This window comes from Lissotriton vulgaris, chromosome 2_1, assembly GCF_964263255.1.
Source record: "Lissotriton vulgaris chromosome 2_1, aLisVul1.2, whole genome shotgun sequence".
NCBI classification, from domain to species: Eukaryota; Metazoa; Chordata; class Amphibia; order Caudata; family Salamandridae; genus Lissotriton; species Lissotriton vulgaris.
The window spans coordinates 549,995,699-550,012,929 of NC_141687.1; the positions used below are offsets into that span (position 1 = coordinate 549,995,699).

General features: G+C 44.5%; 1 protein-coding gene across 1 annotated transcript in view; it reads left to right on the forward strand.

The window, feature by feature from the left end:
- The window catches only part of UNC80 (unc-80 subunit of NALCN channel complex), a 2,521,865-nt gene that overhangs the window by 252,781 nt on the left and 2,251,853 nt on the right, over positions 1-17,231 (forward strand). The window contains exon 5 of the mRNA XM_086955549.1: positions 2,723-2,846. Within this exon, the coding sequence (XP_086811675.1) occupies positions 2,723-2,846 (124 nt within the window). The remainder of the gene's footprint in view (positions 1-2,722; positions 2,847-17,231) is intronic.

Sequence of the window (17,231 nt, forward strand, 5' to 3'; positions counted from 1 at the left end):
TGGAGAAGATGTCGCTGACGGTGGCGAGGAATGTTGACCAGTTTGAAGAACTCTGGCACCCCTTTTTGGCACTGCTATCCACGGAATTCCGCGAGCTCACATGCCCACGGTACCTGCGACTTCTTAGGCTGACGCCGCCGGCGGCTCCAGCGGAGTGAATGTGCGGGGTCAGGGGTTTGGGGCGGGGTTATATGCTTCTAATGCTGACCTTCGGACGGGGATGTTGGGGTATTGTTTTCTTCCTTTTCTTCCTTTGCTTCTCTTTCTCCTAATTTTCCGGGGTTGGGGGGCTGGAGGGATGGTGTGTTTTTTTACTGTGTTGCGGGACGCTATTTCAGCTCAGCCTTGCTAAGAGAATGGGGGTCTCCTGGGGGGTCATTCGCGATGCCTTATTGCCTTAAGACTTATGCCTTGTTACCCTCTGGGGCTTCCTGTCTCCCTACTTTCCTTCTGAACCGCTGCAACATCTCGCTTTTTGTACTGTATGTTCGCTTGACCTCCTATTCCCTTCCCCATGTTTTTTATACCTTAATAAAATACTTTAAACCTAAAAAAGCAGTCACAAAAGAAACATTTCCGGGGTGTCTGTGGATTCTTGTGCAAGGGCTATGAATCCCAAAAGTTACAGTGGAGTGGTGCATGCTTCCTCACCTTTCCAGTAATTAAGCGGGTGGTTCTTGCCTTTTATGCACAGCCAGTTGTGGGGTGTTCGCCTCTGATTTGAGCAAGCAGGCTGGAGAGAAGGGACTAACATACCTCTTGGGAACTCGACTCACAATTAACAGCCCTGCAAGAGCCTTCGCTGCTCAGATTTTTTTTATTTTAGACAATACTGTGTGAAAAAAACAGTCTTAAAATAATCGAACTTTTATTTGAAACACATTACACCCTCCGTTCATTGTCAAATGTTGCACATCGTGTTAGCTTTCAACATATGCCAAAAGAAGAGAGAGAGAGACTCCTGACCCTGTGGCAAGCAGCATACTTCTGGTGAGATTTTTGGGAATACCCTTGACCAGCTGCTAATGTTGCCGGTGGCGCTACCCGCAGGAAGCGGCTCACCACATGCTGTAACACCCCAAACTGGCCCATTGACATTCTGTATGTGGCAATCAGCCCCATACAAAGTGACAATGGGCGGGGTGGGGCTGCTCTTGTGCTTCTAGCAGCCTGTGATTGCAGGAATGGGGGTGGGCAGGTGGAGAGAGGGCGCTCTGTGCCAATGTTTTGAAGCATGTGCGATGCAGCAGAAGGTGGCATTTCTTTCAAGCTCCCCCACATCCTGCTCGGCGCCACGGCGCCCCTGGCTTCTCATCACGACGCACCGGGGTGCCGCGGCGCACACTTTGGGAGCCACAGCATTTGGGGATGATGGGCTAATAAAGCTGGCAGTGAGGTGCAATATTGGGAGAGTCTGTTTCCGTACATATCCGGCTGAGGCGGGCAGGCAGCAAGCGAGGCCGGGGACGAAGGAAAGTCTGGAGTGGGACGGCGTTTTGATTGAGCAGGATGGACGGTGTCCACCCTGGAAAACCCTGGAAAATAAGTGGGGGGATGCCGTCCACCCGCGTGGTACCCCGACTCGTGCCCTGACGCTGGCCGCCTCGCCTCTCTCTGTGCCGACCAACCCCATTCGGCTCGCTCATGGCCGGCTCAGCCACAGTTTTGGGTCTCGGTGCTCCCTCTGGGGCTGTGAACAAACCACTAGGCCCACGCAGTGTGTCAGCCGTGGTGGACCCGGCCGTGTTGGTGGCAGTTGCGACACTTTCCATGGGATTCATGATTACCCCAGCGCCGCAAGCTCATCAACAGCAACTTGGTCACACTTGAGGATTCTGAATTCTGGCATCCGGGAAGGCGGCTGCCGACCCACTTGCCCTAAAACTGTGAGTGTGACTGACCTCACTCATTTCCCTGAGGTACCCATAGGGAGACGCCGCCTTGACATCAGTATAAATGTATCTTGACGTGCCCCCGCATGGTGATTGAATCACTCCAGTTACATTGTAGTGCGCTCAGCCCAGCCCCTAAGAAGTCTGCTGAGCAGCGAAGCGTACCGCTCGCTGCCTGCCTGTACCACCGAATTGACTAGTGTTATAACAGCCAGTGCTCGCCCCACAGTGCTTGACAATCAGGCACAGGCGCTGATATGCATGAGTTCGCATGTCAGTGCGGTGATACGGTCCTTATTGAAATGCATTAGTCTAACGCCTGATGCGTGGCATTTGGCAGGGCTGCAATGTCGCCGCTGAAATGTGATGTTAGAAAATGCATGGGTGACACCATGATTGCACCACCTAGTCCCAGTTTCGGTGTGTTGCTGTAAAAAGTTCGGGTACAGTATGATGTGGAATACCTAGTATCCACAAGAAAAGGTAAATTACTTGTTCTTCTGCCTACAAAATTGCAAATGTATTAATCACGTAGTTTCTGGAATCTGAACAGGGCAGCTAAGGTTTATAAACAAGTTCTACTTTTGCGAAGAACGAAATCAGAAATGAACAACGTTAATTCTAAAGGTTGCAAAATAGCCTGGTTATTTGGAACGCCAATGATGTAACTAGTTATTAAAGTGTGGATTCTTTCTATGCAAAACAATCAGATTCTGAAAATGTATTTCCGACAACACCGCCATCTTAGTGCTATGCCAGTACACCCATGCTGTACAGTAGAGTCTAACCCTGCATAACTTCTTTGTTTTAAAATAATGTATTTTTCCTAGGAGTCTGACCTGAACTTTCGTTTGGCCAGCGGCTTGGTCATTTGGCAACCAATGTGGGAGCACAGGCATCCTGATGTACCTGCCTTTACAGCCTTAGTCAAGCCAATAAGAAACATCATTACAGGTACATACTAAGATCATATAAAATGAATATGTCTCAACCATACATCATATTTAAGTTTTGTATTCTAACTGCCTCATAAATACTAAACTCGATAATCTACGGATAACACTCTAAAAATCTTTGACTGCAGAAAAACGAGTCAGCAAGAAAAAGGTGTTGATATATGTTTTTGTAAGAAATAGCAGACAATGTCAACATTTCATGGAGCATTATCATTTTCAGAACCAGCTAGTGGGCGAAGAAAGTAAGAAAGTAAGACCTTGGTAAGAAAGTTGGTAAGAAAGTACCTTGGTAAGAAAGTAATCTAATCCATTGTCAGGGGCTATCCTACGATAATACAATTTAACTTTATCACTTATGTATATTTTCCACTTAAAATGTGAGTAGTGTACATGTACTGTGGGAACGACGGTGCTTACACATCTCTTAGCATATGGAGTTTAGTTAAGATAAAAACGAATCAATCAATTGTCCAATCTGTAGAAGTTATGGCTTACTGCTTCCGAATAATTGGGTCATTTAGAGATTGGTGTGGAGAGGGGACAGCAGCATATGAGCAGTGCTCCTGCCTTGCCGAACTCCTAGTTACACTCCCCATTTAGAAGTGATGTTTCCATTACTGGAGATCAGCTGGCTCAGTTGTTGAAAACCCTTAACCTTGCAAAAAGTCTATCCCTGGACCACCCGGAAATAAATAAGGCAGGCCAATCATCTCTAGATTTGAATGCCCAAAACTGCCATATGAAGCGTCACTGTCCACGGGAGGTTTGTCTTCTGGATCTCTTCCCAAGACCCAAACCTCACAGAATGGGGCATAAGTTCACAGATTTGGCTCTTCTTTTGGCCAAGAGGAGGATAGCCCTTAGCTGGAAATCACAACACTCACCCAGGGGCGGCTCAAGGTTCATGGTGGCCCTGGGCAGGGAGCGTAGGTATGGGGCCCCGGAAGAGGGGGTCCGGGTGAGGCGGAGCGTGGAGGCCAGTGAAGGGGGGGGGGGTCATGGTGTTTGGAAGTTGTATAGAGCCAGAGGCCACCAAATCCCTGCCAGGGGCCCCCACACAAATATGTATCCATCCTCAGAGGATTATTATATTAAGGATATATATTGATGTGGTGGCCCCTGGGATTTGGAGGCCCTGTGCAGGTGCACAGCTTGCACATGCCTAAGGCCGGCCCTGACTCACCACTGGTGGTTAGGCTGGGAGGCGGATGTCTCTTGCTGGATTAGGGCGGAGGAACGGGTGTTGATTAAAGAAGATAGGGTCACTAAACGTCGCAAACCGTTAGCAGAACCCTGGGCGGAAATCGCACAGGCATGAGAAACACGACATACATCAGATCACTTGACAGACTCGACAGACTCTGAGAAATAGGGAGAAACCTATTGGGAGAAATCTAATGCCCCCCACCCCAAGAAAGCGCCGATTTATAACCTACTAGAAGCCCGTCCCGATGTTGTCCGGGTATGAATTGCTGCCGGCCAGTAGTATATTGTTTTGTAGGATTTCGTTTTGATAGCATTTCTTATCTGTGACAGGCCTGTTAAACGCTCCGATTCACAGTGCACTGCTGATGCACTTAAGAGTGTGCGTTCAGTAGTGTGTGAACTCGAGTTTCCCTACTTTATTTTTCCTTGCAATATTATATAGCGCGAACTCGACAACATGGCATGAGCACAATTTACATTACAGAAGAACACATTCATTTGTGGTAGGCACGGGGAGACAAAGCGATTTGCCTGGAATCACAGGATGTTGAGCTGATGCCGAGATTCGAACGTAGCTCCCCAGCTCAAAAGTTCGCAATTCTAGAACTTGTCTAAAAGTGTATGTCGGTGCTGGCCATCAATGAGAGAGACCTGTGCATTTCTCAAATCGGTGGTGAAAAAATATGAGTATGTTGCTGGAGATGTGGGCCGCAGTGCCACCAATGTACTTACTGGGGGAGGGTAAACACCCATTATTCCGCCACTTTCTTTCCGCATACCATCACTCCGCATACCTTCATTACGAAAGTACCATGACTCCGCAATGCCATTATAATGCATGGCATTACATTTTATATTCTTTTACCACGCATACATTTACAACGAAATTCGTTGTAAATGCATGAATGGTAAAAGCATGTTTTTTTTTAATGTTTGGATAACGTAAGTATGGGTATAGGGGTATATGTTTTGGGGTGTTTGGGTATTTTAAGGGTTCAGATACAGTTTTGGGTTATGGGGTACAGGGGTAGTTTTAGGGTTTAGGGGTAGGTATGGGTTTTGGGGTACAGGGGTATTTTTAGCGTTCAGGGCTAGGTTTGGGTTTTGGGGTATAGGAGTATTTTTAGGGTTCAGCAGTAGGTTTGGGTTTTCGGGTACAGGGGTATTTTAAGGGTTCAGGGCTAGGTTTGGGTTTGGGTTTTGGGGTACAGGGGTATTTTTAGGGTTCAGGGCTAGGTTTGGGTTTTGGGGTACAGGGGTATTTTTAGGGTTCAGGTGTAGGTTTGGGTTTTGGGGTACAGGGGTATTTTTAGGGTTCAGGGCTAGGTTTGGGTTTTGGGGTACAGGGGTATTTTAGGGTTCAGGTGTAGGTTTGGGTTTTGGGGTACAGGGGTATTTTTAGGGTTCAGGGCTAGGTTTGGGTTTTGGGGTACAGGGGTATTTTAGGGTCAGAGGTAGGTTTGGGTTTTGGGGTACAGGGGTATTTTAAGGGTTCAGGGCTAGGTTTGGGTTTTTGGGTACAGGGGTATTTTTAGGGTTCAGATGTAGGTTTGGGTTTTGGGGTTCAGGGGTATTTTATGGGTTCAGGGCTAGGTTTGGGTTTTGGGGTACAGGGGTATTTTTAGGGTTCAGGTGTAGGTTTGGGTTTTGGGGTACAGGGGTATTTTTAGGGTTCAGGGCTAGGTTTGGGTTTTGGGGTACAGGGGTATTTTAGGGTTCAGGGGTAGGTTTGGGTTTTGGGCTACAGGGTTATTTTTATGGTTCAGGTCTAGGTTTGGGTTTTGGGGTACAGGGGTATTTTTAGGGTCAGAGGTAGGTTTGGGTTTTGGGGTACAGGGGTATTTTAAGGGTTCAGGGCTAGGTTTGGGTTTTGGGGTACAGGGGTATTTTTAGGGTTCAGATGTAGGTTTGGGTTTTGGGGTACAGGGGTATTTTAAGGGTTCAGGGCTAGGTTTTGGGGTACAGGGGTATTTTAGGGTTGAGGGGTTAGTTTTGGTTTTGGGGTACAGGGGTATTTTTAGGGTTCAGGGCTAGGTTTGGGTTTTGGGGTACAGGGGTATTTTTAGGGTTCATGGGGTAGGTTTGGGTTTTGGGGTACAGGGGTCATTTTAGGCTTCAGGGCTAGGTTTGGATTTTGGGGTACAGGGGTACTTTAGGGTTCAGTGGTAGGTTTGGGTTTTGGGGTACAGGGTTATTTTTATGGTTCAGGACTAGGTTTGGGGGTACAGGGGTATTTTTAGGGTTCAGAGGTAGGTTTGGGTTTTGGGGTACAGGGTTATTTTTATGGTTCAGGGCTAGGTTTGGGTTTTGGGGTACAGGGATATTTTTAGGGTTCAGAGGTAGGTTTGGGTTTTGGGGTACAGGGGTATTTTAAGGGTTCAGGGCTAGGTTTGGGTTTTGGGGTACAGGGGTATTTTTAGGGTTCAGAGGTAGGTTTGGGATTTGGGGTACAGGGGTATCTTAAGGGTTCAGGGCTAGGTTTCGGTTTTCGGACACAGGGGTATTTTAGTGTTCAGGGGTAGGTTTGGGTTTTGGGGTACAGGGGTATTTATAGGGTTCAGGGCTAGGTTTTGGGGTACAGGGGTATTTTTAGGGTTTAGGGATAGGTTTGGGTTTTGGGGTACAGGGTATATTTATAGGGTTAAGATGGGTTAGTGTTTAAGGGTGTTGGGGTATTTTAAGGAGTAAGGGTGGGTTATGATTATGGGGTGCAGGGGTATTTAAAGGGAGCAGGGTGGGATTAGCACACGATAAAAGACATGGCATGATGGGTGGAACGTACCCCACGCCCCCAGCGTTTGTCACGCCCCCAGCACACACCCACAGCACATCGCAGACACGCCCACAAGGGACTACCTTGCTGGCACGGTTCTTTTACCTTTTAAATGTATATGGTGGGCGTCTGCATAGCCTATGTCTTTCTGCTGCAACTGCCCTTTTCAACGCTGTATTGGGTGTTGTGATTGGTGCTGTACTTTTTGAGTTTACCCGCCTCAAAGGTTTAGGCTGTCTCTTTATATTATTAGTATGGATATGGATTCAGATTTTCACACAAGACAGACCCCTGGCAGTTTGTTTTTAGTTGTTGCAGTATGTTTATTGTAGGTTAATATGGATATGAGATTTTCTTTTCTTTTAGTTTTGTTCTTTTTCTTCTATTTCTGTTTCTTTATTTTCTTTTACTGTTCAATGGCGTATTCACTTTTGTCATATTGAGTGTATAAAGTATAATAGAGCGAGTCTGAATCCAATGAACGTGCACACAACTATGCCAAGCAGTGATGTCAGTGGGCCCGATCACTCCCCTTTTGTTGCTAAGACTGCAGAGCGTGGTTACATCAGTAAACCTTCATGATATGCTGAGAAGCCTGTCAGGGGCAAGACTCAATGTGGGCGATAAATCGGACGGATATAGAAGTCCCTTGTTTCCATTGTAGCTGGCTGTTGTATCTCTCTGACAACTGAATACTTACACAGACCGAGGTGCCCCTCTTGTACTGATACTATAATTATATTGGATGTATTCGTGAAACATATAGTAACATTTGTACTTTGTCCTGTGTTACTCACCCACTCTGGACAGCTGGGGGCTCTTGATAGAATCACTGCCGAGCACACCGTGGGCCGATTTAGGGCTCTATTCATGCACAGGCAGCCTTCCGGGGGCGACGACTTTGGCCGCCATCTTGGGGGAAATTAACACACAAAGGTGGCTAGACCCAAAGGGAGGGAGGGTAGGCTGGGCCTGTACTAGGAAAACCAAAAAATGTGCCTATGCCTCCAATTCGCAATAATGCAAACAATGAATGAGAGAAGATAAACCAAAGTTTATTAGTTTATCTCGACAAAACTTTTTGTCATTGAGTCAATACGTAAGTTGCAAAATTTACATCTTAAGGAGCAGACAAAGAGAAAACCATCAACTTCATTTCTAGCCGTATGGGAATCAGTCAAACAGTGTATGTATATTTACAGTGAGACAATTTAAAGCAAACACATTGTACTAAATCAAACATTCATGGACATCAATAAATCAAAAGATACTTTTCACAAAAAATAGATACACATATCACAGTTAAAGAATCATAAATACAAGAGCAAATAAGAGCAGGGGTGAATATTTTTGGACCAAACACCTCCTAGCTCAAGAACTGAATTCGTTTATGTAAATGATCACAATACGCCCATTCTGGATATATGACTACAAGAAGCCATTGGTGTGGAAGCAAATGCCTGAAGTCAAATGCCAAATGCCTGAAGTCAAATGCCGACGCGTTTCCAATCCTGTCAGTTATTTACAGGATTTTCATCAGGGCAGAAGTTTAGTCCATGCGAACTGTTTATCAAAAGGAGATTAAAAAAATGAAAAGTTTGTGTTAGCAAACTTCATCTAAACGCCATTTTATTGAAATACAAAGTGATCCGCAGTGAATTGCGGCATACCTTGAGAGTAGTAGCCTGTATGGCCTCGATTTTAGAAATAGCGCTTTTGGTCAGGCGGGTCTGGGCTGTAACAAGGAAAGGAACTAGTGTCACCGAGTTGAAAGTGACATGATGCACGCTACGGGAAAGTGGTGTGAAAAACTAATTTTACCTTAGTTCTTTGTGACGATAAATCCGGTGGGCCGGTAGTGGAGTTATTTTTCAAATTGAATTCTCTGTGAGAACAGAAAGCGGAGGAATCGATATTTAGAAATTGTATCAAAGCGGTAAGAACAGAAGCGTCACCGCTTCAATGGGAACACTTACTTTTAGAAATTCAACACGGGCGCTGGGGTCGGACCAGTGTTGCAATGGAACGCTGTCCTTTCTATAAGAAAAAGGGGAAAACAAGAGGCTAGCAACTATGCGCTGAATACCGCAATTGTTAACTGTAAGCCAATACTGGATGGCAGGTGAAAAAAGGGGATTTATGCGCTTACCAAAAATCGCCGCGGAGGGCTCTGCTAAGGCTGCATTCTGAGTTCTGAGTTCTACCGGCACCTACAGGGTTTAGTTGTCCAGGGCACTGCCGGTGCTAAAGACAATAAAAGCATGTGTGCGCTGACAGCCAATAGGAAGAGTCGAAAGTGCTGCTGCATTGTGGGAACTGAAGTCCAAAAGTGAAGTCAAGCTCGATTAATTTCACTAAGAGAGTTCAGGCCCTTATTCACGCTATCAAATCGCAATATGAGGTATGCCTCCTTGCGTAACAACATAGTTTCTACGTTAGGGTAACGTTTGGAGTCCAGCCATACAAGTGGTGTCCATTTGAAATCATTTTCAGTGTGCTGATTATTTACAAAGTGTTCAACCATTGGTGCAGTCATGACTCGTTTTTTAATCCGAGATCGGTGTTGGGTGATGCGTGCATTGATGGCTTGACTTGTCTTGCCAATATAAACCTTGTCACAAGGGCAAACCACTGCGTAAACGATATTTTTTGTTTTGCAGTTTGTGAATGCATCATGTACCCATTTGATGCCGTGATTAATGAAGGTGTCCCCTTCAATTGTAGAAGAACATGAAACACAGTTACCACATTTGTGGTGCCCACTGATAGGTTTGAGGTTCCACTGCGATATGAGGTCACTCTTGGGCGGTGGGATACGGGTGTCTGATTTGATGAGATGCTGACCAATGCTTGTGTTCTTTCTCATTGCAAAGATCGGTTTGGGCAGAGGGTGCTCAATTGTTTCCAACAAATGCCAATTATTGCGGATAATGTTTTTGAATTGGTTCGTGTGTTGACCAAACGTGGTCACACAAACTAATTGATCTGATTGCTTTTTTTCTTTTACCTGTAGGAGTGTCTCCCTCGGGGTACACTTGGCCCTGTTTGTGGCATGTTTTAGCAATTTCTTTGGGTATCCTCTGGCAGACATCTCTGTACAAAATCTTGTGGCGTGTGATTCAAAGTCCTGTACACTAGTACAGTTGCGTCTTATTCGAAGCAGTTGCCCATAAGGTAGATTATTTTTAAGGCTTTGTGGGTGTGAGCTATTATAATGCAGGATTGTATTCCTGTCTGTTGGTTTTTTGTGCAAAGAGGCCGTTAGTCCAGATGCACTGGTACCTACTAGGACGTCCAGAAAAGTCATCTCTTTGGAACTTGAGTTCATCGTGAACTTGATGTCTTGGTGTCGTGAATTCAACCATGTGTGGAAGTGATCCAGTTCAATCTGGCTCCCCTGCCACAGGAGCCAGACGTCGTCTATGTATCTCAACCAGTGAATCATGTGATGTGAAAAGGGGTTGTCCTTATAGATAAATCGTTCCTCATATTGGGACATGTAAAGCACCGCCAGCTCCGGCGCATAAGGACAGCCCATGGCTGTCCCCTTGATTTGTATATAAAAATCACTCTCAAATCTGAAATAGTTGCTCCGAAGAGTCAATTCAGCCAATTCCACAATGAATGCCGTGGGAACCCGATGGGGTCTCTCACGTTTTTCTAAGTATAGTTCAATAACCTCTAAAGCCTCATCCTGAGGTATTTGTGTGTAAAGGGAAGCGACATCTAGTGTCACCATCAATTCTGTTGTGTCATCAAATGGGTGTCCCTCTATTTGGTTAATGAAATCAGTCGTGTCTCTTAGATGCGATTTAACTTGTTCTATGCATGGTTTCAAGAAAAAATCGATATATTTAGATATCGGTTCAAGGACTGAGTCGCATCCGGACACGATGGGTCTGCCCGGGGGTGTCTGATCATTCTTATGAATTTTAGGTAAGAAGTAGAGAATTGGCGTTCTGGGTGACTTTTTGTTAAGATATTCATGCTCTTTTGGTCCCAAGAAGCCTTCATCCAAGGCTCTTTGAGTGATTTGCGATATTTTACCCTGAATCATAAGGACAGGATCCTCTTTAGATGGTCTGTACCAATCCTTATTGTTTACATGCTGTTGTCCTTCGATGAGATACATGGGTCGGGGCCATAAGACCACCGCACCCCCCTTATCCGCTTGTTTTATTATGATGGATGTATCCGATTTCAGGTCAGTAATTGCCTTTTGGGCGTCTTTACCGATGTTATTTCTGACAAAACCGCTTTTTTTCTCTAGCTTTGTAAGGGAGGACAAAACTGCTTGTTCAAAAGCAATGATTTGTTTGGGAATGTTTATCATTGGAGTGAACCTAGATTTAACTCTTAGTCCAGTGGTTTCCTGTGGGGACGTCATTTCGGTACCAGCAAAATGGGCTTTCAGCCTCAATTTGCGACAAAAATCAAGTGCCTCAAGTTTTAGTTTTGTAAAGTCAGTCCTCTTAGTTGGGACGAATTTGAGGCCCAAGTCAAGGAGCATTTCCTCATTCTTATTCAATACTTTGTCTGAAAGGTTCACTATAGTAGATGGGACTAATTGTTGTAGTTCTTGTTGCGGGTGCGCATTTGCCATGGTTGCTTGAAGCGCGGCCGTGTTTGGCCGCCCCTGGCTAAAAAAGGAGTTGATCCCCTACCCGCACCCCGTGTTTTAGAGTTAGATTGTCTGGAATCAGAAGAAGAGTCAGAGGAAGTGGTATCTGAGAATGTGAGAAATTTGTTTCTAGATCTCCCTTGAAAAGTTGTTAAAGCCCCTCTCGATTCACCTGAGGTGTAAAAGTCTTCCCTGAGAAATGGGTACACTTGTTCAAGTCTAAAAGATTTAGAATCCTTATCAAATTGTGTTGTTTTGATGTTAAGCGAGTAATCTTTGAATGATGCAATTTCTTTTTCTATTTTATCTAAAAGTATCTTGGCATCACTCGTAGTTTGGGTGTCATTAATATTCTTGATTAACTCCTCAATCTCCTTCTCTTCCTGACTACAAATCCTCTGTGCTGTCTCGATGGTATGCACCATTAAGTCCCTGCTACATTTAGTATTGATTTGACTAAAGCCCTTTTTGTACTCGGAATCTTCCGTGAAAATGACGGGAATGTTCTTGACCTGAAGGCCCCAGGGGATAGTACCTGCTTTAAGATGTTTAAGTAGGAAGTAACCGTGAAGTTCAGTTCTAATATGCTTTTTCTGAAGCCGTGTTAACTTATCCGCCTCATTTTGCTGTTTGGCGGAAGTGCTAAGGGAAATGGATGAAAATGGCGAAGATTCAATAAGATTTTGAATGTGGCTTTCTGTGAAGGATAGTGTGTCTTTGTCTGCCATGCTAAGCAAGGGGAACCCTTGCGATACCCTTGATGGTGAAGTATATTTGTGAAAATGGACGTATTTAAACGTCGCTCCCAAGCCACTCGGACGGGGGTCCGCTCAGAACATTAACACACAAAGGTGGCTAGACCCAAAGGGAGGGAGGGTAGGCTGGGCCTGTACTAGGAAAACCAAAAAATGTGCCTATGCCTCCAATTCGCAATAATGCAAACAATGAATGAGAGAAGATAAACCAAAGTTTATTAGTTTATCTCGACAAAACTTTTTGTCATTGAGTCAATACGTAAGTTGCAAAATTTACATCTTAAGGAGCAGACAAAGAGAAAACCATCAACTTCATTTCTAGCCGTATGGGAATCAGTCAAACAGTGTATGTATATTTACAGTGAGACAATTTAAAGCAAACACATTGTACTAAATCAAACATTCATGGACATCAATAAATCAAAAGATACTTTTCACAAAAAATAGATACACATATCACAGTTAAAGAATCATAAATACAAGAGCAAATAAGAGCAGGGGTGAATATTTTTGGACCAAACACCTCCTAGCTCAAGAACTGAATTCGTTTATGTAAATGATCTTGGGGGAAAGGCAGGGTTCGCGCACTAGCGCTCGGGCGAATTACGGCCCGGGCACTCTAAATTTGGAACTGCCATTAGAATCGCGCAACTTGCTCCTAACAGAACACTCCTGAGGCGGAAGCCGGGAGTTAGCTTTTAAAAATTGTTATTTTTATTTTACCTGCCTATTTGCACAAAAACTTCATTTTATCTCGTATATTGTGTACTTTGTCCTGTGTTACTCACCCACTCTGGACAGCTGGGGGCTCTTGATAGAATCACTGCCGAGCACACCGAGGGCCGATTTAGGACTCTATTCATGCACAGACAGCCTTCCCGGGGGCGACGACTTTGGCCGCCACGTTAGGGGGAAAGGCAGGGTTCGCGCACTAGCGCTCGGGCGAATCACGGCCCGGGCTCTATAAAATGAAAGCTATTTCCCGTCCGCGCAGCGGGCGCGCCGATGGCGTGCCGGAGGCGCGCCAGAGGCAAGCCCGTCTGGGCCCGTCCGGGCCCGACCGGGCCTAGGGCCAGTCATTATGCCTGTCGATCCTACTCAGCAGATAGCATACTCCAGGGAAGAACTTCTGTTGTTACAAGATAAGAGCGGCCTGTGGTGCCGCCAGATGGACAGTTTTGACAACCAATTTTGACAATGTAAATTCTGTCCCGACCCAATTCCCGTTAGGAAAAATGTTAAGGAGGTCTGTGGAGATCTAGGGATGGCACTATTGAACTGCAGATCTTTACCAAAGGACGCAGTAGAGATCAATTTACTGATTGAAGAAAACAACCTGGATCTGCTTTTTCTCACCGAGACGTGGTTACACCCAAACTCGGAGTTTGATATCACCACTGCTCTTCCAGGCGGATTTCTCATTCAGAGCCAGCACAGGGATCAAGGGAAGGGAAGAGGTCTCGCAATAATCCATAAAGACACTTATACCTGCAGAATTGAGGATGGTGGCATCCTAGATACAGAAAGTGCCTGTTTTAATATCCAAATACCCCTACTAATTCCCTGTCAGGATTCCTTATTTACCGCCCGCCAGGATACATAAAACAGTTTGCAGGATCCCTGCTGGAAACTACACAGTCACCCAACTTTTTGGTTCTGCGAGACTTGAACCTGCATTCAAGCTCCTTAAAATTCCAGTTCCTTTTGAGTTTTCTGTTATCTGTTAGGCAGCGCTGGGACGCTCTTGGGCAGCCATGCGCTTTACAAATCAAATTTAATTTAATTTAATTTCATTTCACATATATAACTGCCAATAAAAATATGTTAAAAAAAATAATGAGGCGTCACTGTCAAGTCAAGTCGAAATAACTTTATTTCATTCCAGGAACCATAAAAGTTTGACAGATAAAACATTACAGTTTAAAATATTTTTTAACACGTTTATGAGACATTACAGGAACATTTCGGGAAGAAAAAAGTTCATAAAATTCAGACAGTTAAGAATGCAATACATAAAAAAGATAATTTGAACGGCAGAATATTTCACAGATTCATAAAATCCCCACAGTATGAGTTTCAACAATAATAGATATCAACGTTCTTGTTCAGCTTCTACAACTCATATCGCTTTTTCATAGCCCTTGTGTCTTTGATATAGATACCGCATTGCAGATAACAGAAGTGGCCAAAGAATGCGAAAAGTTAAAACCATCAATATATGTGCAAGAACGGATTTCCCTTAAAAGTGGAACTAAACATTTACCTCTTGCCTCTTTATATAGGGGGCAAAATAGGATAAAGTGCATAGTGCTCTAGGCTGCCATATTGTCACACGGACAAGGTGTGAGATTAGAGGCCCACCCTGATTAACACGGAAATGCCCCTAAAAAGTGCAAAGTGCATACGCGAAATCTAGTTAAGAGAAATCTGATTTGCACATTGGTAGTGAAGGTTAGATAAAATTGCTGCTGAAAGGAGACAAACTTAAGGGGCCCATCTCCTCTTTTTGCAAGTACACCTATTGGCTCTAGAGTGATGTGCCTCTTTGATGATGACTTTAACATTTGCCAGATGCGAGACATTGCTCGGTGGTACCCAGCCTTCTTCTAAAGCCGTATTGTGTTTTAGACAAGAACCCTGTAGTGGCCGCCCAAGTCACTAGGCAGGCAAGTATAATCGTCCTCTGTACCTTTGCTGTAGTGTCTATAATAGAAATTGGCCTATAACAAGCCGGGTCACTCCTATTAGCCTTTTTAAAAACTGGAACCACGATGGCCTCCTTCCAAGTTGCTGGAATGAGGCCAATGACTACTGCTTTAAAGACTTTTGTCAAGAGAGGTGCCCACAAATTGGGATTTCTTTTAAACCGACCTAGTGGAACCCCATCAGGGCCTGGGGCTTTCAAACAAATTCCCTTCCCTAGAGCATCCTCAACCTCAGCTACTGAAATGGATACAATTAGTTGGGAAACTGCAGTTAAATCTGGGGGCAAATCCCCAGTATTCTCCTGTAACTGCTTCTGATGCGGGTTAAATATAGCAGAGAAGTGGAATTTCCAAACATCCCCCAAAATCAATGAGTCCATTCATCTCACATCTTCCGTAAATAGTGGGTGGTTATAAATATCCCAAAAGCTTTTAGTGTCTTTGAGTGTAATTGCTCTCACCAGATCTTCCCATGCCAGTCTCCTCAATTCCTCTTTTCTTTTCTCAGTGATGTATTTGTATGTTATCCTTGCATTTTTATTTGATTTCTATCACGAGGGATCACATAAATGGCCATTTTAAGGTCCTTTTGGGCCTTTGTACATTCAGTGTCAAACCATTAGGCCTCCTGGGGTTCATTGCTAGAGATGGGTCTAGTTAGTCTCTTGGCTACGTCCGAGCAAAGCAGCTCAAATTCCCGTACAACCTCACACGAGGAAGAGTCTTGCTGTAGGCACCCCATAATTAGGTGATAATTTGCTATGATAATTTCTTCCTCAAACTGAGGGAGATTTATCTTGCCCCAGTTTAATCTTACCCCTTTATTTGGATTATATTGGATTAGGCGGTTAATCGCCTTTCCCTACCTGGGCTGTTACACTGAAAGATACTGTGAGCGGATTGTGATCACTAGCATTATTAGGTTCCTCTTCAAAATCACTGACAAGCGAAATGAACTTCCTAGAAATAAACATATACTCAATGGAACTTTCGCTGCAACCACCAACAAAAGTAGGAAACGTGGGTAAGGAACTACAGGCCAAGTTATTAATAAGCCCAAAGTAATTCCCAATAATGATGGCATTTAAAGCTTCGCCTTGAGGTGTGTGGTTAAAATGCGGCTGAGGCTGACCCTCGGCATCCAACAGCCCACAGACACGTGATGTGATAAAAAATGTTATAATACTAATTCACCACTAGTATCTTAGCCTGCATCAAGTTAGACATCACAATTAATTGATACCAGGGTGATGAACTTACATCTAGGGTTTTTATGTATCCATATTTTACAGGGATTAACACCACAATCCCTCCTTTGGTCCAACCTGCTGGAGAGGGTATCGCAGGATGGTGAAGTTGCAATAGCCATCCAACACAATGTTGTCCCTAGACCAGGTTTCCTGGAGGCAAATGATGTAAAAACCCCATATGTACTCTAAACATATCTCATTGGTCAGTTTGAGGCAAATTCCTGCAATAATCCAGGAAATGATTTTAAGGGCAAGTTTGGTATGCCCTGATTTGCTACACCCTCGAATGTGCTGTTAAGAACAGGCACTGTGGCATGAGCTACTAATCCAGGCTCTTCCTCTACGGAATCACCTTCGGAGATGGAATTAGAGAGTGGGGTGAGTTTTCATGAATATGTAGACCCTTGTTAGTGTTAGTGGGTGTATGTAATCGGCCGCCAGATGGATATACGAGCCCTTTAAGAACAGAGTCACCTTTGTGTGCAGCTCTCCATAGATGGTAATATTTCAGGCCCATTCCTCCCTTCTAAGGTGGCTGTCTAGGTTGTTTATACAGTCAATCAATGTCAATAAGACCTGAGAGAGCATCAAAACAATTCAAGTGGTTGAATGGGGAAGGCTGTAAAGAGGTCATGCCTAATCGGGGGGACCCTTGTCTCAATATGTTTCCCTGATGGGGGGGATAAAAAAAACCAGTGGGTAAGCCCTTATCATTTCATTCTCAACGGGTTGTGTCTTTAAGCTGCCTCAATGTGAAGTGCACGCACCTGGCATTGCTAAAAGTAAGGACCACACAATCCCCATCCACAGACTTGGCTCTGTATCCCAACCAGTTCACCTGTCTTGTCATAATGATATAATCACACCAGTTTATCTTGGACGAAATTTTACTGAAGAACCAGTGAGCTGATTTGTTAATAAGGCTTTCATAGCTTTCTTGATGACCAGGGGGGAGATGGGAAACCCCCGTCAAAATCAATTTATATGGTGTGCATTCTGGGGGTAGATTTAATGTTTATTACACCCCCTCCACTCAGGGAACTATATGCTAAGCTATTAGCATTTTGATTTCC